This window comes from Ptychodera flava, chromosome 12, assembly GCF_041260155.1.
Source record: "Ptychodera flava strain L36383 chromosome 12, AS_Pfla_20210202, whole genome shotgun sequence".
Taxonomy (NCBI): domain Eukaryota; kingdom Metazoa; phylum Hemichordata; class Enteropneusta; family Ptychoderidae; genus Ptychodera; species Ptychodera flava.
This window is the reverse complement of record NC_091939.1, coordinates 36,120,034-36,141,245: the sequence shown is the minus strand read 5'-3', so window position 1 is coordinate 36,141,245 and position 21,212 is coordinate 36,120,034. Positions and strand designations below refer to the sequence as shown.

Here is a 21,212-nt window from a genome sequence, read left to right as displayed (position 1 = left end):
GCATATATTATTAAAGCTGAAACAGTACTGGACTTCAAAATAAGACTTGACAGTTACCATGGACATTGAGGGATTATATAAGCCAAGAGGCTTCCTTCCCTGTCTGGCCATGATTTATGAATCATGGCAATCAGGTAAATCAAGGTAAATCTGCTGCAGTCCTTTTGCTCACCATAAAAAATGACCGGGTTTTCGTGCGCTATTTCGCTTTCCACTGTGACATGTACTATTATGGCCTCGGGTATGAAACCAAAATCAACTTCAGTTACACGTAAAAGCGATTCTTCATGACTTAAAATAAACGACTGAGGCGATACTCGACAGATTCACTCATTGTAAATTGAAACGGCGACATATCGCGACACCCAGCGACACTCTCTTGACCACAGATAGAAATTGACAGGCAACGATCGTGAGGCGACGTTTCGCGTACGTTGCTCTGCTCTAGACCGACATAACAGTGTCGGATTGACAAATTGGACAAACCATGCTTCCTACATCCATGGACAAACTAAGTCCAAGACAGTCCAAGATATGGGCTGCTGTTATAGAACCATATTTTCCAGTGAAGATTAAATGGCAGATCGTCCATGTAGCCGACACGATCACAGTTACGAGTGGAGTGATACGTACCGGCCGCCGCGTACTATGCATATAATAATTGGAAGTTGGGAAACGGAATGGCCGTTTTACGCACCCCTCGCCGAGTTTGGAGGCCGATTTCCCTCACAATAAGCCTCAATTATATACTAAACCAGCATCGATGGCCTCCAATACATCTTAGAATTCATACCTTCCAGCCTCTTTGCGTCAAAAACGACCTTCTGTCCGTTTTTGGGTCCGATTTCCGACGGAACCCGTGTTTTTTGGCGTGAAGGAACACTTTCATTCTACAGCTGTGGGCGGGGTCAGACCTGCCGCGCTGTGATTGGCTAGCTACCCTCGGTACTGAGTTTGCGCATTTACCCATGTCTCATCATGACCTCTGTTGTTTTGATCGCTCATGGTCGCTGTACTACCTCGCTGGTACTGGTGCAACTTTTCTCGGCCTTACATGGTCCTCGAAGGTGAGTTGTTGCCTTTATTAACATAATTATAACGGAATTTTATTATTGTTTTATCATTCAGGTAAGTATCTAAATGCCAATCGTGCAAAATAAGAATAGGAGCGTGATGGTACGTTGCCCATGTTACAATACCACATGGTTTACACTGGCAAACTGGCTACGCTTTTCCAAGTTGTAATAATTGTAATAATTGTGTTTATAATTCCAAGGCAAATTCACATAACATGGCTCCACATTGTCGGCCGTAGCGATAAATGATTGGATGTTATCGCACCTATGTAAGTATCTTCCTGCTCATTTTCTCACATTGCAGTCTATGAAAACATTGAACTTCGTCGGTATCATAAAAAACAATGCTTTAATTCTTTAATCTGTGTACATTTGATCAGCTGGTAATTTGCCGGCTCTCTCTCCTTCCCCTCCGTCAAAAGACGCCGCATTTAATACTAAACTAAGTGTACACAAACGAGTATCTTTAGCAGCATGTCTTTGTCAGTGTTGATCATAACAGTATTTTACTTCGCACGAACGACATGTATACGGACCAGGAAAACGCTGTGGACATGGCCATGTCTGGCCACAGTTTCTTTCTGAGTGGACGAGCTGGGACAGGCAAAACATATGTTGTGCAAAGGATTTTGCAATCGATGAGGAAAGTGGGCAGAAAGGTTAGCGTTACTGGGACGACTGGTTTGAGCAGTACCCATTATGAAGATGGCATGACAGTTCACAGTTGGAGTGGCATAGGAGACGGACGGCGTGGAAGAGAAGAATTGGTGGAATATATTCTGACAGATGAAAAATATGCAGACTGCAAGCAACGCATAAAAGAGTGTGAGTGTCTCATAATTGATGAAGTGTCCATGATGAGCAAGAAGGTATTTGAATCTCTTGAATATATTTGTGGAATGGTGAGGAGGAAATCAATGTGTCTTTGGTGGTCTACAAGTTATTGCTGTCGGGGATTTTCGCCAGCTTCCACCAGTGCCAGATGTTTTAGTGGCGATCATGGCACTTCTGTTTTTCAAGTGACAAGTGGCCAATGATCTTCTGTCACTCTATAATTCTCCAGAAAGTGGTTCGTCAACATGATGCAGCATTAGCAAAGGCAGTGACTGAATTAACTGATGGAGATGTTACAAATCAGACAGTACAGTTCCTCAATAACTTGCAGAGACCATTGGCAACTGTTCCAGACAAAGATATCACACATTTATTCGCCACTAATTTTGAAGCTGAATATTTCAATGCACAAAAACTACTACAGATGGAAGGTGAACACAAATTATACATTTCACAAGATACAGGCAGCAAACATGTTTTAGAAAGGTTTCCAGTCCAAGAGAAACTGTATTTGAAGGTTGGGGCTCCAGTTCTACTAACAAGAAACATTTCAGCAGTGTTTGTGAATGGACTGATCGGTGAGGTTGTCAAGCTTGAGGAAATCACAGTAACTGTCTACTTTGCCAAAATAAACAAGATATATACATTCAGCAGAACCAGTTTCACCAAGTATGATCCTATTACTAATCAGTTATTGGCAGAGCGAAAACAACTTCCCCTTAGACTTGCCTTCGGTATCACTGTGCACAAGTCTCAAGGAATGTCACTCGATTATGTACACATTCATGCTGAGAAAATGTACAGACCAGGTCAGCTTGCTGTTGCAGTGGGCAGAGCAACAAGTGTTAGTGGTATATGTGTAACTGGGTTCAGCATCGGTAAATGTGTTCCTTCATCACTCACAGTCCAACAATTTTACGATAAACTAAATGCTGGAAACATAGAAAGTAGGAATGACATCTCTTGTTGTCGTCAGCATGTTCCTGGTAGACACAGCCATCCTGCTGATGACACTGCCGACACGCTGACTCTGGGTGAAGCTATTCCTGAACAGCAAATACAGAGTGAACCAGCTGTAGAGCTAGAAGACAGTGAGCATGAAGAGTTTGACATGCAAGAGCTGATAGATGTTGAAGAAATGATTTTACCAGCAACAACACCCAGTGAATCAACTGCAATCTTGTCCAGTATTACATTTCAAACACCGATAACAACACAACAAGAAGAAGAAAATGAAATCATTACACGGTTACAAAGTGATAAATTGAGGTATGACAATTTTTTCACCACATTGTTTAAAAAGTCACTGGAAATCAGAAAAAACACCATCACTGAGATACCAACTACAGTGAAGAAATTAACCCAATACAACGCAAACCTTATCAAATACTACAGAAGTGATATGTATCTCTCCACCTGTAAAACACTATATCAACGTAAACCAAGTCCTAGAGAATACAGCATTGCAATGAAAATTGCAAAGGAAATCAGTAGACTAGTATTGGAAGAAATGCAAGATGAACATTCTTCCACAAGCGGCACAACATCCACAGAACAACAAATTCCACATTTCAACTTATCTGTTGAAGCCAAAGGTAATCTGAGATACATCGGTGGAATGTGCATTGCAAAGACCAGACACAAGTACACCAAGCAAATAAGAACACACATGTATAACAAGAAGAAAACAGCTGCTGTTAAACGACATAGATATAGCATTGAAATGTTGGATACACTTGAGGGGGTACACGCTGATCTCTTGAAGTCTTCGGCTCACAAAGAGACCTTACATGCAACCGCCAGAAGACAAAACATCAGAGGTGCCCTAACCAACATTTCTGATGAGGCATTCAATTTCTTCATGAAAGTTGAAGAGTGTCGAGTACGTGAAGAAAGTGTACACAAAGGGAAAGAAGACACTCACCTTTTGGCAGATATAGAAGACAAAGTACTGAATAACACAACACTATTTCACCACTGGGTTAAACTGTTACAAAACTGTCCAAAGTCACAAATGGTAAATGAAACAGATGAAACTGAAGTAGTGGTGAGAACCATAGAAGATCTGGTCGATGGAGCTGATGTTATTTGTGATCTGTACACTACCATAGTGTCCAAGTACATACGAGTCACAAATAATCAAACAAGAAAAGACCTACTGCAGACACTTGGAAGAAAGAAGAAGATGGCACACAGGAAGTCAGTGATGGAAAAGGAACAGAAAAAGCAGATCATTGTCAATGTGAATGACATCACAAATGACAAAACTCCTGGCAAGTGTACATCACATTATCTTCTAAAGGCAGCTGTCTCAACAAATCCAACATACTTTGACAGCACATCTTTCACAAAGAGTGACTTGCATGTATTATGCCAAGCATATAATGAGCGCTATACAGGAAGAATAACCAAAGAAGAACTAGGTCGAAAGCTTGTTGGTGTAATTTTGGCTACCGATGAAATGCCAAACCCAGGCATTTTCCAGCAGGGTACTTCTTCTGCTTCAAACCCAGTCATACAAACTGAAGAACAGCAAACTACATCCACTACAGACTCCATGACACTCCAATCAGCAACACAGCACCAAGCATCTGTTTCACCACCAAAATCAAAGAAAAGATCCAGCTCTAGTAATTCACAAGAAACACAGTCCAGTGTGGGAAAGGCAATAGCCAGGAAAGCGTCTTCAAAGTCAAAGAAGAGATCCAGCTCTGGTGAGTCAAAAGAAACACAGTCCACTGTGGGAAAGGCAATAGCCAGAAAAGAATCTTCTTCAAAATCGAAACCATATTCAAAGAAAAGAAAAGGCAAGGCAACAGAAGATGAGTCAGAGGATACAGAATTGTGCATGGGATGTTGTACAGTGTCTGAAGGCCAAGAACAGTGGGTGTGTTGTGATAGTTGTGATGGTTGGTATCATCGTGAGTGTGCAGGACTCATCAATGCAGCACAGTGGAGAGCGGTTGAAGAGTCAACATGGTTATGCCCTGATTGTCAATTTTAAATAACAATTTTACAATGGTAAGAAATGTTTGTGTTGGTGAAGCTCATATAATAGTTCACTTCTTATTTTGCAGTGTACATTCATAGTTTTTGTTGTATTTCCCTACATACGAATAACTTTCTGTTTCAGAGGACATGCAAGCGACAGTGCGAATGGAGCAGAACAATTTTTGCCAACATTCGACATTCTTGAATTTGTGCTCTGTCCCAGAATGACACTGTTCATTGTATTACAATATTGCAAATATGTAGGATTTGTGTTGGCCCCATTAAATTTTGCTCTTTGTTGGCAAAATATATTTTCCACGATATCACTGTTCACACGTGATGGAACAATTGATTTAACTTTCTGCTGAAATTTATGACAGCACAATTGCTGAAAGCCCATCAAGAGTGAAGCTATATCATCATGTGTTTGGAAACTCAAGAGTGCTGCCTGTTTTTCCTTTTTTGACATGCTGACCTCTTCTCGTATTTCCTTTTCCCAGTTCACAAACCAGTCTAACACTTCTCGATTCACTTTCAGACGTTCATCTTCCAAATTCATGATTGGTCTTGAATCCCTGAAGTTCTTGATGAGCCTGCTTGTGTTTTCCAGTAATTCTATGGTTGAGTCAACCTCTGTGCTTGCAACACTTTCTTTGTAGTCCTGAAATACCATGAAGATCAAAGGTAATCAAAGTAATCACTACAGAAATACTGTAAAACAGCAATTTAAGCAATTTAAGGGACAAAGTCGGCCATTTTTCATGAGTTGTGTTTGATGCAAGATATTGATTGACATGGTGAAAGGTACTGAATGAATGGGTGACCATGCATACATTGTATATTTGACCCCGCTTTTAAACAAATTAAATGAAACCATCACAAAAATGAATTAATGGTCATGACCATTAATTTGTTTTCACAATGGTTTCATGTATGTGTCAATAACAGGGATTGAATATATGAATGGTCACTTATTTATTCAGTACCTTTCAACATGTCAAACAAGTAGTATCTTTCATCAAACAAAATTCATGAAAAATGGCCAACTTTGTCCCTTTAACTAAAAAGACATATTGACCATAGTAAATATGGGGGAAACTTAGCGAGATATCTTAAATTAGTAAATTTAAATATTTAGGTAAATTAGCTCAAAAGGGATGCTAGCAACAAAGACTTGTTGTAAGGTAGAACAATTTCAGTAATACAACGTGATTGAAAACAAGTACATTAAATTATGGCAATTCACATTTCCACAGTTAAAAGGATAATGCAATGCTGTATTCAGCTTGAAAATTTAAATCGAACATCATCATTTAGTCATACCTGCAATATTGTAAATTTGGAAGTATCTAGAAACAGCCCCCAGCCCTATTACCTTCATCAAATTCAACATGTCCTCATTAAGAACTTCCTCTGCTAATTTGTTCCTCATCTTTTGCCTTTGATTTGGGTAAATATGTTCATCAGTCAGTTTCCTGTGAACCCGGACACTATTTCTGTCACAATCCCATCTATAGGCTTTGATCCAATGATCCCAACTTATGTCGTTTCCCTGATGCTGCAGTTGCCTCACATGAAACTTCGCTTTTCCACTTTTGAGTAAGTTGTTCCGTATCTTCTTAAAGATATGCTGTTGAGAAACCAATCAAGAAAACATGGAATTCATGCGAACACCAGTGTAAAATATATATATATATATATATATATATATATATATATATATATATATACACACACACACACACACACACAAACACACACTAACATGGGGAGAGAGAAAGAGAGAGAACATGGGATGCTACTTCTAATTCCTGTCTGTGCACACATATTATTTTGGTCGTACTGTGTTATTTACTATATCTTCTTATACAAAATTAATATGTGCAAGAAATTTGATTTTGGAATTTCCCCAAAAATATGATCCAGTGTACACTGGAGTCTCTGACAAAACTGTACATGATTTTTTCAAATACAAAACTTACTATACTTGTGCATTGATAAACGTTGGATAAATAAGTGTGTGGCATCAGTAGAATACTGAAGTAGTTATCAATTTTTTTTCAGAAAAAGCACATTTTAAGCATATTTAATTTTTTTAACTTTCAGCTAGCATTGGCATTCAGTACCATTCATTGTAGTCACTTAAACACTGTAACAAGGCTGAACAACCAGGTAAGAAATAATTTCGCATACATGTCCCATACAAATGAATACTTACTGATGGATCCATTAAGAAAACAATCTTCTGTGCGGGATTATACAGATTTGCCATTGTGAAGGCCTCGTCTCTAGGGCTTCCATCAAAGTGCACATTTATGAATGATCGATTGTGACTTGCTCCATCCATACAGGTATAGTGGACCTAATAATATTCAATGTTATAAACAGTTGGTTAATTTCATATGTATTGGGGGATTGCCATTTTTACAGATTAAAATATCAAGAAGAAAGTAATATGGTGGCCTAATATTTGACAAACTATTCTTCAACTATACCTGAAATCCCCAGTCAGACAACACTGATACAGCTTTCCAAAATATGTTAGTTATCTCTGGACATGTTGCTTCCTTAGTAGGATAGTGACAAATAGGAAATCTGAATCCATTATCAGCAAGATAAACGAGCTGAAGAACATGGGTTGCCAGCAGTGGTTCTCTCCTCCCTTAAACAGAAAGACACCATCAGTGATGTAAAATGTATTTCACTTACAGTACAAATTTGTAATCATTTTCAATCTGTTTTACTGAAATTCTATGTTGTTACAGACAATGTTTATGTGACTTATAAACTGTTTAGAAGATAAAAACCAACGAAACCTTTATTCCTTTGCAAACATTTCCATATTAATTGAAAGTAAAATTTTACAGTGTTAAATCCCTAATACATTCTTGAATCTTGTATTGCACACATTTCAATTCAAAGTAATATTTTGCAAATGTCTGTGAAAGTCACACAAAGGACAGATTTGGAGCCAACATGACAGCATGAGCCAACATTTTTTATTTTTATGAAGTTCTCCTATTTGTCCGAGTACATTCAGCACAAAGTATGTTGAAAATCCCACTGAACCCTGAGCATTAATAATGTAATAGAGTGAAAACTTTACCTTTCAGCAGATAATCAAACACTTCATTATCCTTCCCCATGTCCACAAAGCCTACAAGTTTCCACCTTCCACCAGTTGAACTTATATGCAAATCCTCCTGTAAATATTACAAGTAAGTGTTTTTTTATTCTACTGCAGATTATCAGTATTCACCGTGATAATCCAGACCAGTGACAAATGTCCCGCAAATATGGTATGTATAAGTTTATAGGTTTAATAATGCAAATGCAAATTTATGCATTTCAATTTTTAAGAGCCAATTTCTGTTTACATTATGTAAAATTTTGTGTGACAATTTACCTGAATTGCCATCTCATCAAAGATAATACCACCGGTCCAACAACCATCATCCTTTCCACATTTTGTTGCCTCTTGGTGCATCCAGTGCATGATATCACTGTTGAATCCAGGTTGTTGTTTAACACTTTGCTTATAATAACGAAGCAGTCTTCCAGATGGTAGAGTCAGGAACCCACTTTCCCTCAAGTCATTATATGTCTGTGGGCTTCTAGCCCAAAGAGATAGACAAAGTTGAATTACTCTGCAAGAAATGAAAAACATGCCTATCACTTTTGTTCATTTGTCAGTCAAAATAACTCGGGGGAAGGAAGGCACAGGGGTCATTTCCGTTTGAAAGTTTAAGGTTAAGTTGCCTTCATGCTGTAATAATCTCAATTATATTTTTGCATACTACTGTTCAGTGCAAAGCCTGCCATGATCGTTCATGATATATTTCTCAAAGTTATTGTTAAAATAAAAAAAAATATCACATTAAGGTCTAATTTATCTTATTTTCTTTAACAATGCATTGCAACTTTTCTTCAGAGTGAAATCATGAAACCTGTAAACAGAATATATTTGACAGAGGTAAAAATGCCATATAAGGCCAAAAAAAAAAAAAAAGCTGTTCAACGGGCGGGATGACTTCAAAGTTGGGTAGGTAGGTCGGATTTTTTTTTTTTTTTTTTGATTTTTTTTTTTGGTTTTTCTTAAACAGAACATATAATATAAACACTTTTTGGGTGTTTCATACTTTTTCTTAGTCACATAACATATACTGGATATGTTGTTTAGTACGTTCATGAATTTCTCAAAATCATCACAAAACCTGTTTTGAAGGCTGATATACCGATTTTTCTTACTTTTGACCCTGACCTAAAACTTGGAGGGGAAGTGAGAGCTGTTCGTAACTGCCCTCCCACTGGTATACACTGAAAATGTGCCTTCCCACTGAATTTGATGCCCACTGCCCTCCGGTATCTACAGTCTGCCCGCTCCCCACTGCCCACAACAATTCACGCTCCCCGCTGCCCTCTCCCTACTACTGAAATTCCCCATTGCCAACTAGATGCCAACGATGCAACCCAGATCAACACAAAACCATGCAAGCAGTTAGCAGTATACCTTGGAACATTGCTCCCCTCTAAGTTAGGTTCTATTAAGCACGCCGCTTTCCCCTCCCTCTACGTATTTTCCGTTGCCCACTGTCAAAAATTTTCTCCCCGCCCGCTGAAAGTAATGAAATTTCTTCCCCGCCCACAGTAAATATCGATATTTTCTCCCCGCCGCTGATTAGTTTTAAAATCTGCCCGCCCGCTGAAAAACTTCGCAAGATCACCTTTTGCACGAACAGCTTCGTTGGCGCCACCTGAATCTAACGGAGCTAATTTCTGTGTTGGTGTCACCAGCCATATGAGCACGGTGCATTCCAACCAAAACTCGCGACTCAGAAACTGACGGGTCAGCCCCGGGGATGTACAGGGTGACATCGTCGAGCGAGGGAGTGAAATTAGACCATTCGTCCTGTGTCCAAGTCAAACAAATGTCACAAGGTTGACTCCTTGTGCATTCTCGACAACGGAAACACAAATCATGTCCGTCCTGCAGTGAGAACTGCTGCTTACAATCACACATTCGATAGGAGAAAGCCATGATGAAAATCGGAACGAGTGATGACTCAAAGAACAATAAAGAGTTTTAAAGGAACACTGAAAATAGGAACACTAGAAAATATAGACTGTACAACCACTCGGACGTGAAATAAACGCCGGTGAAACAATACAGTACAGAGTGTCTAAGCTATACGGAACACGTGGCGTAATAGTTTATTTTCCACGGCATATTAACCATGCCCTTCACCTTGACCAAATGTTTGTGATGCGCTTCCACCTTTACTCTTCAAATCATATAGCCTGTATCAATCTCACTCAAGTCAATGTCATTGAAAATGTAAAGGTCATTCATCTTACAGACAGATGTTCACTGAATAACATCTCCGCGCTTCTTCAGATTCGTAAAGATTTCGGGGAAAAAAAAGAAAAATGTGGAGTGGTCCAAATATGGGTCGGTCGGGCCCGTTGAACAGATATTTTTTTTTTTCCTCGCCTAATGGAGCTTCAAGCATATACTGGGTAAAGCTTCTGTATGTGCTCTATGAGTTACAGTCCAGCTCAAAATACATCTTATATATTACCTAGGATGCCATTTTCTCATCCTTGGATCTCTTTTGTCAAGATTTTCTTTCTGTGACTCCAACAGTATTCTGAAATTGTCATTGATTCCAGAAACATTGTCAAGTTTTTCTTTGAGTTGTTGCCAGATCCTACACAGGTCTTGATCGTCGTCATTGTCAAGTTCAAAAGATGTGTTATCCTCTGTATTTGTCAGCATTTTTTTCTCCATGCAGTGTGTCGCCTTTGCCTTGACACAGTTCTTACATGAGTAGGCCATTTTAGTAAATGACAGAACACCCTTGCAGGAAGAACTTCTCTGTCTTGCCTCTTCTTCATCTTTGTCTTCTCTTCCCCATCTTTCACATTTCTCATTGAGTTTACTGCATTCAAAACCACGGCAAACACGTAACTTACTTATCAGTGATAGAACTGAGTTGATTGATGCAGGGGTAAATATTACACATGATGGAATTCCAAGTTCAGTTAGATCAATGTTTTTACCGGAAACTTTGAGAGATGTGTGTCCACTATCAGTGATGGTTACTTCTTTTGCAACTCGATGACCATTACAGATATCTCCAGTAAAGTGTACTATGGTCATTGTTGATTCAGTTATTCTCGTTACATGATAACATGTTGGAATGCATTTTTTTATTTCATTGAAACTCAAGTTACAGACATTTTGATGTTCAGATTTTTTTTTGAGCCCTCTGTATACTGCAATTACTTTTCCCTCAACCCTTTTTTTTGACAATCTGGATTGCTTGAAAGCTACAGGCAACAGTCTACCTAGCATATTAATGGAGATATCTTTTCCAGTGGTATTCTTGTAAGCTTGTTTGAGGTTTGTAGCTGTGATTAGATCACCCCAGTCTTCACACATTTCATATGAAGACTGCACCCTGAAAAAGTATATAGACAACATGTCATGAATTTTGCAAATACGCCTTTATAAGTGATAAATAGTCACATGATGTGTGTAATTGACAATTTACTATTCTGATGTGTTCTTTGTATCCTTGTACTTTTCAGCCCTGAAGACAACAGTGATAAACTATGGCTGGGCAATGAAGAAATTATTTCCAAATGCAGACACTTTAATAAGACTTTTTAGCAGTAACTTTATATTATGATGCAACTTCATTGGTATACAAATTTACATACCAGCTAATAAAGGATGTTAAGTGCACTGAATTGTGATTTCAGCATTGTCTGCCCCCTGTCTGCCCTTTATATGTAAATATTTTCTGTTCCTCTTGATGACCTTTGTGATCCCCTGATGGTTCTTTCAACTGTTAATTGTTTGCTGGTTTTACACAAAATAAAGGTAGAATACCTTCTGACAGCACATTGACAAGATGAGGTTCTGATAATTCTTTTGTTTCATTTGTTGATGCTTTCCAATATGAGAATGATAAAGCAAACATTTGGGACCAAAGGAATATTAGTCATGAAATTCATCATAAAACCATGCAAGATGATTGTAAAAATTCTCCTTTTAGTGGTCTGGGTTAAGTAATGTGAACTATGAATTAATAAAATTAATTACACCCTGTTTGAACCTTTTTCAAATGCTTTTTGTTTGTTTACTTTTTTTTCAGTAAACATGGATTGTTTGTCCTGAAACCATATGGACAAAGAGTGCAACTTAATTTGCTGGCTGGGTTTCAATAGTTGGCATTAAAATATCAATCCACAAAAGCACATCTAAACAAAACCAAATTAGTTTTCTTTGTGAATTTTCAATTTAAAAATTTGACACAGCTGTGCATTAATAAATGTTTTTTTTCACCGTTTTCCCTGTGTGTATCTATATATTTTTCTGTGCATTTTCCCTGTGTGTATATATATAGAGAGAGAGAGAGAGAGAGAGAGAGAGAGTGAGTGAGAGTGTGTAGAGAGAGAGAGAGAGAGAGAGAGGCCCTTCTCAAAATACCAACTATACATTGTTTAGGAATAATGCTACTAGAATCAAATACATTACCATGTCAAAAAATACTGCTCTTCCGCCATCTCATCGATTTATCCTTGATATTCTTTGATAATGGGCTTGCAAAAACAGTAGTTGTATCGGATTGACCCCGTTGTTGCTTTTGAGTGAAAGTGTAACGGTCTTCTCGAATCTGCCAATCAGCAATCCCTTTCCATAGCCTAATTTTAATGTCTCAAACGAGCGATCAAACCAATAGAGGTCATCAGGGGTCAATTCGAAGTAGCTAGCCAATCACAACGCGGCAGGTCTGACCCCGCCCACAGCTGTAGAATGAAAGTGTTCCTTCACGCCAAAAAACACGGAAATCGGACCCAAAAACGGACAGAAGGTCGTTTTTGACGCAAAGAGGCTGGAAGGTATGAATTGTAAGATGTATTGGAGGCCATCGATGCTGGTTTAGTATATAGTTGAGGCTTATTGTGAGGGAAATCGGCCTCCAAACTCGGCGAGGGGTGCGTAAAACGGCCATTCCGTTTCCCAACTTCCAATTATTATATGCATAGTACGCGGCGGCCGGTACGTATCACTCCACTCGTAACTGTGGTTTATAGAACACCACACATCCGTAAATCAAATAAAAATGACAAGTACCTTAGCCAAATAAAATTGAAATGAAAAATAAAACCATACGCGTATAGAGGTTTACTAGCTGCTAGTATATATTCTCTCCCCAGTTAGATAGGTGTTTCTTTTGAAGTCACAACCCTAATGAATATTCATATAGGCCCTACTTGCAAAAACCGACAGTCGCTGTGTCTGGCAGCGCGTAGCCTTCGAATGCAGTCCCATCGTGGGCGCGCACAAAACAAGGCACAGCGACTGTGGAGAGTCTACCGACACGAACACGAAGTGTCAGGGCTCGAAATTAGCGGTAGTCCCGCGTCCACAGACTACCAACTTTTCCTTGGGCTACCAAAGTCCATGAATGGTAGCCCACATGGACTACCAAAGCTTAGAACATGAAATTCAGCTGGACACAAACTCATCCCTACTACAGAAAGCCCATGGTCTGTTTTTAGCCCTGCTGAAAAGGTGGTGTCATTGCCATGACGACTATCAAAATTGACATGCAACTTTGAGAATGAAACGGTTGTCAATACAATTATAGGTCACCAAACTTTTTAGTGTCACAGTCGTCAATTATACCAGTTTCCTTTGGGTAATAAAGGTGTGCAAGTATTCACATCAAATGACTAACAAATTCACTTCATTGGCAGAATCTTGAAAAATAGCTTTTTCTTCTCTTGTTAATGAAAAAATCCCTTAACTAAAATATGCATGGGCTACCAGCCATTGTCACTGGGCTACCAACTTCAGAAAATGGTAGCCCAAGTGGACTACCAGGGCAAAAAGTTAATTTCGAGCCCTGAGTGTGTGTTACCGGCTATCAAAAACTATGAAAAATAGTAAAGAATGAGCTACAAAATCACTATCAGTTTTAAGTTGCAGGTAGAATAAGTCTGTGCCTTTGTAAAAAATACTAAAAAAATAGTAGAAAGTGAAGAACCAGCTGAAAGTTAGTTGAGGAGACCTTGACCGCATATCATTTGCATCTCACTGTCGGCTACATGGATATGGACTGTGTGCCGATTAAATAGATTCTCTTTGGACGGCAGTGTAATCTTATAGCCCGGCGTACGATGCTATGTGTTCCGCTACAGCTAATCGCCTCGCTCACCACAACCCTGCGTAGGGTCGGTGACTTCAAATCCATTTTGGGACTTGACGTAAAAAGCCAAATTACTGTCGAAATTCAGCGTTCTTGGGCCCAAGTCGTATCCCTGCCTACCTCAGCTACTCGATCGCTTCCAAAAATGCCAGTCTTTTATTCACTTTTCGTAAGTAACCGTCGATGTCGGCAACTCTCTCGCCAGCCCTGTGTACGATGCTGTGTGTTAGCTGTAGCGGCCAACACACAACATCGCGTCCATCAGCTTTCCATTTTGCTTCTTCGGCCCCCGTTTGCGTTTTCTACACTGCTTATACTGCCGGCAGTCATCAGCCACGTTGGATAGCGTCTCTTATGAAGTCGTGCGCGCATGCGCAACATGGTGCGTAAAAATTTACATAATCTCCTCAGGTATAACGATAACGCTGACAGTAATCCGGACCGTTAAAACAAAAGAAAATAATAACTCGCGCAGTGGTTAGAAGGCCGTGTTTTCACTAAAATTTAAGACATTTTCCAGTACAATGTTACCTCACAGTTTTCTCTAATAAAAAGATCATATTTCAGGGGTTCAGAATATGAAATAATCACAAAATCGCTAAAATTTACAAAGGAACCCGAGTCACTACAATAGCATCTTTTGCTATGCATGCACTAAATGACTGTGTGTATATTGCCTCTATTGTTGCTGCTTAGATCATTATACAGAACACATAATACATTCCTTATGTGCATGATGTACCGCACTGAAACAGCAACTACTTTTGCATGCCACAGAAAACGGTTAAATGCAATTGATCAAAAAATTACAAGCACATGGAGTCTTCAAATAATCAAAACACGTACATTACGTGTAGCTTTGAATGAAAGTAGTGAATTTTAAAACAATGCAACAAAAGTATTTGATGGGTGCTGCAAAAGTCAAACAATAACAGCAACACAAAACATAATTTGTGATCCTCAAAGTACACGAACCTGACAATATCTATTCACATGGTTTCCCACAAAAGCTTGGTTGTGGTACACCTGCAAATGAACATTTATGGTGGCCAACGCTGCCTCTAACCCATGTATCCTGCTTTTTTAGGTCCCAGTGCCACAGGTCGCTTCTATTGTCTTCCATGCAACTGTGCCTTTTGCCATCATGGAGAAACGAACATTATTATTGTGTTTCAAAACACTGGAGCTCATCTTGTGATAGGTGTCTTGTACAACTTTTGAAATGTCTTCAGTATTGGTAACATATTGGATACAAGGTTTGGCTGCACACTTATTGTGCCCTTCGTGGTTATACTGTGTCAACATACATTTAATAATTATTAAAATTTTCAGGTCATGAAAAAACCTTTGGAGTCGTCATTGAATTAAGGTTGAAAAAAATAAATTGTGCTGTTCCAATAACATGGTTTCAATAATAGGGTACTGTAGGTAGGTCAGCAGGAATTTTTTTCCAAAATATTTTATTTTTAAATATGCATTTTTAAGGGTTCAGGATGATCAAGCACTGGCCACGACACTTCCGGAAAAATGTATCATACATATAAAAGAAAAAAAAACATGAAAGACATCTCCTCATTCAAGCAAAAATCAAAGCCAAGTAGCAAACGCGTGACTTTACAGTTTTTTTAATTTCTGTGTTTACGTAGCTCTAAAAAGTTAGGGTCAGCAGGTAAAAAATAGGGTAGGTCGGGTTCGGCCTTAGCAGATTTTGACTGAGTTGCAATGCATCAAAATAGCTCTGGTACCTGTGTGTTTGAATCCTAATGAAATTTCCAAATAAAATTAATCCATTCTTGTTTGTTCCAATTTTTGAGAGTCTCTTGACAAATGGCAAGTTGTAAAATAACAATCTGAAATACTGAACTTTCTCAGTCTCAGTACCAACTATTTCATAATGGACCTAGCGTTTAAATTACCCATACTCCACAGAAGTACCATAAACTTTTAACTTTAGTTTCATACACTGATTGGAAGTTAGGAGATTTGTAATGATTTGTCAAATTATGCAATGAAGGTATTGTTTGTTTACATGAATCTTGGTATTGAAGATTCCAAATTTTATATTGTAAATGGTTGTAATTATTTAAGATCTAATCAGATCACAAGAAAAGAAAAAATCCTGGCCTTTGGTCTAAAATCTCCATTTCTTTTGGTAGAAAGTTAACAAAAAATTTTACTTCCATTTCTTTTGGAAGAAAGTTAACAACAAATTTTACTGAAAAGAGCAAATTTCTGTATGCTGTACTGAGGTACGGTATTGCAAAGTCTTTCTAAAACTAAGGGTGGACCCTTTGGTTTCGGGGAGTGGGGATGGAGGAAATGGGTTTGGCAACAATTATTTATTTTCAAAAGGTTACCTTGAAAAAATTTTGTTTTGTCCAGCAAAGTCAAAGTAATTTCTTCAACAAAAAATATGATTATTCAATTTAGACAGTTTAGATAATGAAGAACAGTATCGCATGGCCATTTGAAACAAAAGGGAAAATGAAACCTTAAAGGGTTAGAACTGCGCTAAAAGGTTGTATGGGACCCATACGACCAATGTAAACACTGTATCCAAGGTAGAATGGTGATTGATGAAAGTTAAAACATGTCTGTCATAATCTACATCGTATAATTTAAATGTTGCAACTGTGATGATGAGGTGCATCTAGATATCATGGACAAAATACATCGTTTGTAAAAAAGAAGCTCAAACTGGCGCAGTTCTGACGATGGTTTCCCTTTAAGGTACTTGATACTGTAGGTTTTAGACTTAATACTGTTTCCATCACTCCATTTAGGGGCTGTCTATAATTAAATCTGACACACATACCCATAATTTCTTCATTTCAGTTGAGACCCTGCCCCTCCCACTCAAAAGAGAAGTTCCTATAAAAAATGGCAAAATCAACGACATCAGCCTGATGCCTTTACTGACAATCACCTATATTGTCCACAGAGGAAACTACTGTAACTACCCGTCGCTCATTACACACTTCAGTTCCTAGTTTTAAGCAGATAGAACATTTTAATATCATTCTTATGAAGAATGGAAACACAGTTAAAGTTTCTAATGGTGAAGAATTGTCAGTTTGTCTGTTTTCACTTTAACTTTAAATCATTTTGGTAGCTTTTTGTCTATTTTGTCTCTGTGTATTGTGGTCTTCTGTTCTTTTATGAATGCAGACACAGTTTTGCAGCTTGCAGCAAAGTCACAAGTTGATACCATAAGACAGCTGAAAGCCACATACAAATACACAGGTGGCATCTAAAGTCAGTAGTCTTTCCTCTTTTCCAGCTGATTCACTCTTTCGTTCTGCTTTCCTTTCTGTTTGATTTACTGGTATTTTGTGCCTTAATTTCCTGATCGGACTTTAAGTTGAACATATATCCACGGCAGCATATGGTTTTTCTCCACCTTGTCTTTGTTGTTTGATACTTGGACAAGAACAAGAAACTATATGAAAGTCCCTATGTAATATGGATGCATGCAGAATGAAATGAGCTATTGCCCCTCCACCTCTGAAATGAAATTACATTTGGTGTGCAGCATGTCAATTATGATCCCCGTATTGGACTTTTTGAACATCTCATTGCAATTGATGGAGTGACCAAGTGAACTGCATATTTCAAAGCAATCAGACTTGCAGTTTCAGAGAAGAAGGCAATTGTTGGCAGATAATAGACGGATGATGGAAAATCCGCCTATTTGATAAGCTCCACATCATTAACAGGAATCATTTGTTGACTTTTCCACTTGTTAACTAAATACTGTGCTGCACTGAGTTGTTGGTAGTGTTTGCATTGTCATGTGCACCTCTAACAGCCCATGGCACGGCATCCTCGAGCTCTGGCCCGATTTAAGGTGGGCCCTCAATGCGTGGTAACCTCATACCCCTCTGCTTCAGGGTAAGTGTTTTTTCATAAGCACTGTGAAGTTGTCTGTTCATCTTTTTCAATTTTTTCCTTTCCCATGGCAAAGGTTTGCGAATATAAGCTGTAGTCTTCCCACTTTTGTCTTTATCACTATCCTCAGATGATATATACTCCAACGATAGAATGTCTTCAGCCTTTTCCTTTGCCTCTTCAGGCCAGTCCACCAGGGAGAGTCCTAATATAAGTGCTTCAATCAGTTTCCTTAAATAATGAAGAACAGAATAAATCATCAGAGTTGTGACAATGTTTATTTTATTTCCATGGATTTTATGACTTCATAAATTATCACTTGGTAAGATTAAGGGAAACTATCTGTACCCCTATACTGTATTTCTTATGTATTGTGCTTTGTGTAGTCAACCACAATTACCTGGTCGAATCCCACAGAAATCCTTAAATGCATAGTACATTGTTCATAAACAAGCAACAACCATGATTGTTGCTGGTACTATCGGTGCTTCATTTAGGTATGGGCTTGAATGCAGTTTTGGATAATTGCAATTATAAGTGCACCCATGTTGACTGTGCTGAGAAGTGAAACCTTGGTGTTTCCGCTACTGTCTGGAATTGAACAAGAAAAGGAAGTTGCAACATGAAACAAAGATACTGAAAAATCAACCGAAAATTAGATGGGGAGTGTTAAAAAATCCCTGCAGTTCTGAGCTAATATATGCATTACCGTTTAAATGACAGTAAATATTTCATTGGAAATTAAGGTCACAATAGTGAAGCTGTTTTGCAATGCAAAATGTTCTTTCCATGTGATGAAACGGTTTGGAAACAAAAACAAAGAATTTACTGGCATTCAGTTTGTAGTACCAGTGTCTTTTTCGAATTATTTTAGCAAAAGATATGTCATTTGATTTCAGAGCAAGTCATATAATATGGAATAAGTAATTAAAACATAAGCTTACTTGTTTCATCTCCAAAACATAATTTACAAAATCGTCAGTAACATTTTGTTCTGTGATTCCCCTTACCGAAAATTATTTCTACTGCAATTTGCCGTAAGTTTGCTGCAAATATGCAGCAAGCATATAGCTTGCAGGAAGGAGTTGCAGAAGTTTGCAGCTAGCTGTGACCCTCCTGCAAACCCTTAAGTCAGTTTGCTGCAAATTTGCGGCAAACCAGGTTATTGCTGCAAATATGCACAACACATGATTGACATATTACCCACTATTTCATTACCAGGGAGTACACGCTACACACTGAGTACTGTTGCACTTCGTGACCAGTCATGTGTCAGCAACACAAAATAATTGATCTTTCATTTACATTTTATGTTCATTTATTTCATAACAGACAATCCACTTTTTAAATTATAATAATTGGTAATGCTAGATAATGGACAGCTTCAGTTAAGCTGGTGAAAGCATTGCAAACAGTTTCGAACGAAATGTGCGTTTGATGATGGTCTGTAAGGACACGTCGTAGACTTTTGTTACTGCAAATCTGTACCTAATGTTTCCGCTACTACCTCCAAGCAGAGTAGTGGCTGTTCTCCAAGCTATATCCTATCCATCATTATCATATACCCATGCCCATATTGCTATATCCTAGTGACGTTCACCGTAAAATATCAGCCGTGATATTTCACGGTGAACGTCGAGATATGCACGATGAACGTCATCAGTTTTAGAGTTTTCCCGAACTACATTAGCAGTTTGTTGGTAAACAACGTAAACAACAAAATGGCTGCCGCTCCCCGCCTGCGAAGCGATGTCGCCGACGTAAAAACTTGAAGGGCTTCGAGGAATACGGGTATTTCTGCTTGCCAAAATAGGAAATAACATGTTGAGTCTTGAAATGTTTTCCCATGGTATTTTTTGGGTCAAGTTCTAGCAAACATTCTGCCGTTCGCACGGCGCCGGCACTGTGCACGGTCTCCATCGAACAGGTAGTGAGCGCGTGGCGTGACAGCGATGTCGTGCGTGCGACGACTGTTGACATGGCAACTCTAAGGGTAAACTAACAAAATGGCGTCCCCTCTCCGGGCGAGCTCCGTGCCGTACGACGATCGAAATCAGGATAGATTTAAAGCTGAGCACTTTTTGATCGGTTACAGTTGTAATAGCATATTGCACCTTAAAATGTTCCTTCTGTATGACGATTTTTGTATCCCGGTGTCTTTCTTCTTGGGTTTCATTGAGATATGGACGACTTGCAGCGATGTCGCGCGTGATGTTGACATCTTCGTCGTATACTTTATGAATGAAGCCTGTTCACATAAACATTCTGATATTTATGCGCAAGGCGTAATAAAGTAAAGCCTCAAAATTTAAGGTTTTTCGTTCTATTAGTAAAAATTCCCTAAAATTATGGGCATGGGTATATGATAAATCGGTTATTACCCAATATCGCCTGTTCCTTGTGTCGTATCAGCATGAGTGTCATTTGTGCTGCGTCAGACACGAGACGAAGTCGAGTGTCTGACGCAGCACAAATGACACGAATGCTGATACGACACAGGAACAGGCGATATTTATATATAATCCCATTGTATTTTTCTCTGTTTGACGTCATCGTATACGAGTGATTTTCGCGGAGCCGCACAACTTCGAGCCGAAGGCGAGAAGTTGTGCGGCTCCGCGAAAAACACGAGTATACGATGACGTCAAACAGAGAAAAATTCCATGGGATTATATATTTATCACATGAACAGTCTTCTTATTTTCTTTGATGTGGATGGATCAAAATTAATGTAACAAAGTGCATGATTTTTATCGCGATTTTGTGTTTTATGTACGCGGATTAGTTTTATTTAATGAGTAAAGCGGCCCGTCACCCAGGAGATGTGCAAATGTTTACAGGTATACTTTCATTCATAAATCCGATTAAGCCTAAATTTTGTTACATCGAATGGTATCTCAACCAATCAGACATACGGATTCGGTCACGTGCGCCTGTCAATCATTGTCTCGCGCTGGACCGATGCCAAGGCAAGTCTGCCATCGGCGAACATAGCTTTCACAGCGCTAGCGACGGATAACATAGTATTTTGAGTTTTATAGAATATTTACAATTATTGTATTTTTGAAGTTCATGCAATGACACGATCGAAACAGTGGTTATCATTCTCAGAGATGCCGTGGCTTTTAAAATATCACAAGTTTACGACCTTTGTGAGCCCGCAAGATTCAGATCAATGACACACAGAGTGTAAGTAAGCTTA

General features: G+C 38.7%; 2 protein-coding genes across 4 annotated transcripts; one reads left to right on the top strand and one right to left on the bottom strand.

The window, feature by feature from the left end:
• Window positions 1-620: 620 nt before the first annotated feature.
• Window positions 621-12,256, top strand: LOC139145758 (uncharacterized). 3 transcript variants are annotated; one of them, XR_011555013.1, is made up of 6 exons: window positions 621-1,067; window positions 1,277-1,345; window positions 5,440-5,585; window positions 7,008-7,073; window positions 8,146-8,200; window positions 11,493-12,256. XR_011555013.1 is itself a non-coding variant. In XM_070717064.1 (5 exons), exon 1 carries the CDS (start codon window positions 2,110-2,112, stop codon window positions 4,912-4,914), a length of 2,805 nt encoding a protein of 934 aa, XP_070573165.1. In that variant the 5' UTR covers window positions 2,084-2,109; the 3' UTR covers window positions 4,915-4,931; window positions 5,440-5,585; window positions 7,008-7,073; window positions 8,146-8,200; window positions 11,493-12,256. The 3 variants fall into 3 exon arrangements, 1 of the variants encoding a protein (XP_070573165.1); XR_011555012.1 differs by lacking the exon at window positions 1,277-1,345 and having other exon boundaries at window positions 629-1,067; XM_070717064.1 differs by lacking the exons at window positions 621-1,067; window positions 1,277-1,345 and adding an exon at window positions 2,084-4,931.
• LOC139145759 (uncharacterized) lies at window positions 4,918-12,992 on the bottom strand. Its single transcript, XM_070717065.1, has 7 exons — window positions 12,445-12,992; window positions 8,308-8,548; window positions 8,008-8,104; window positions 7,397-7,563; window positions 7,120-7,263; window positions 6,277-6,531; window positions 4,918-5,562 (listed from the first exon to the last, which is right to left on the bottom strand). Exons 2-7 carry the CDS (start codon window positions 8,395-8,397, stop codon window positions 5,017-5,019), a joined length of 1,299 nt encoding a protein of 432 aa, XP_070573166.1. The 5' UTR covers window positions 8,398-8,548; window positions 12,445-12,992; the 3' UTR covers window positions 4,918-5,016.
• Window positions 12,993-21,212: the final 8,220 nt, after the last annotated feature.

Excerpts from the sequence above, each read along its gene's own strand:
- LOC139145759 (XM_070717065.1), bottom strand. The coding sequence starts at position 8,397 with ATGCACTGGATGCACCAAGAGGCAACAAAATGTGGAAAGGATGATGGT. Across the intron at positions 6,532-7,119 it reads TTTTCTTAATGGATCCATCA|CATATCTTTAAGAAGATACG; the intron begins GTAAGTATTCAT and ends GTTTCTCAACAG. Across the intron at positions 5,563-6,276 it reads ACATGTTGAATTTGATGAAG|GACTACAAAGAAAGTGTTGC; the intron begins GTAATAGGGCTG and ends ATGGTATTTCAG.
- LOC139145758 (XM_070717064.1), top strand. The coding sequence starts at position 2,110 with ATGATCTTCTGTCACTCTATAATTCTCCAGAAAGTGGTTCGTCAACAT.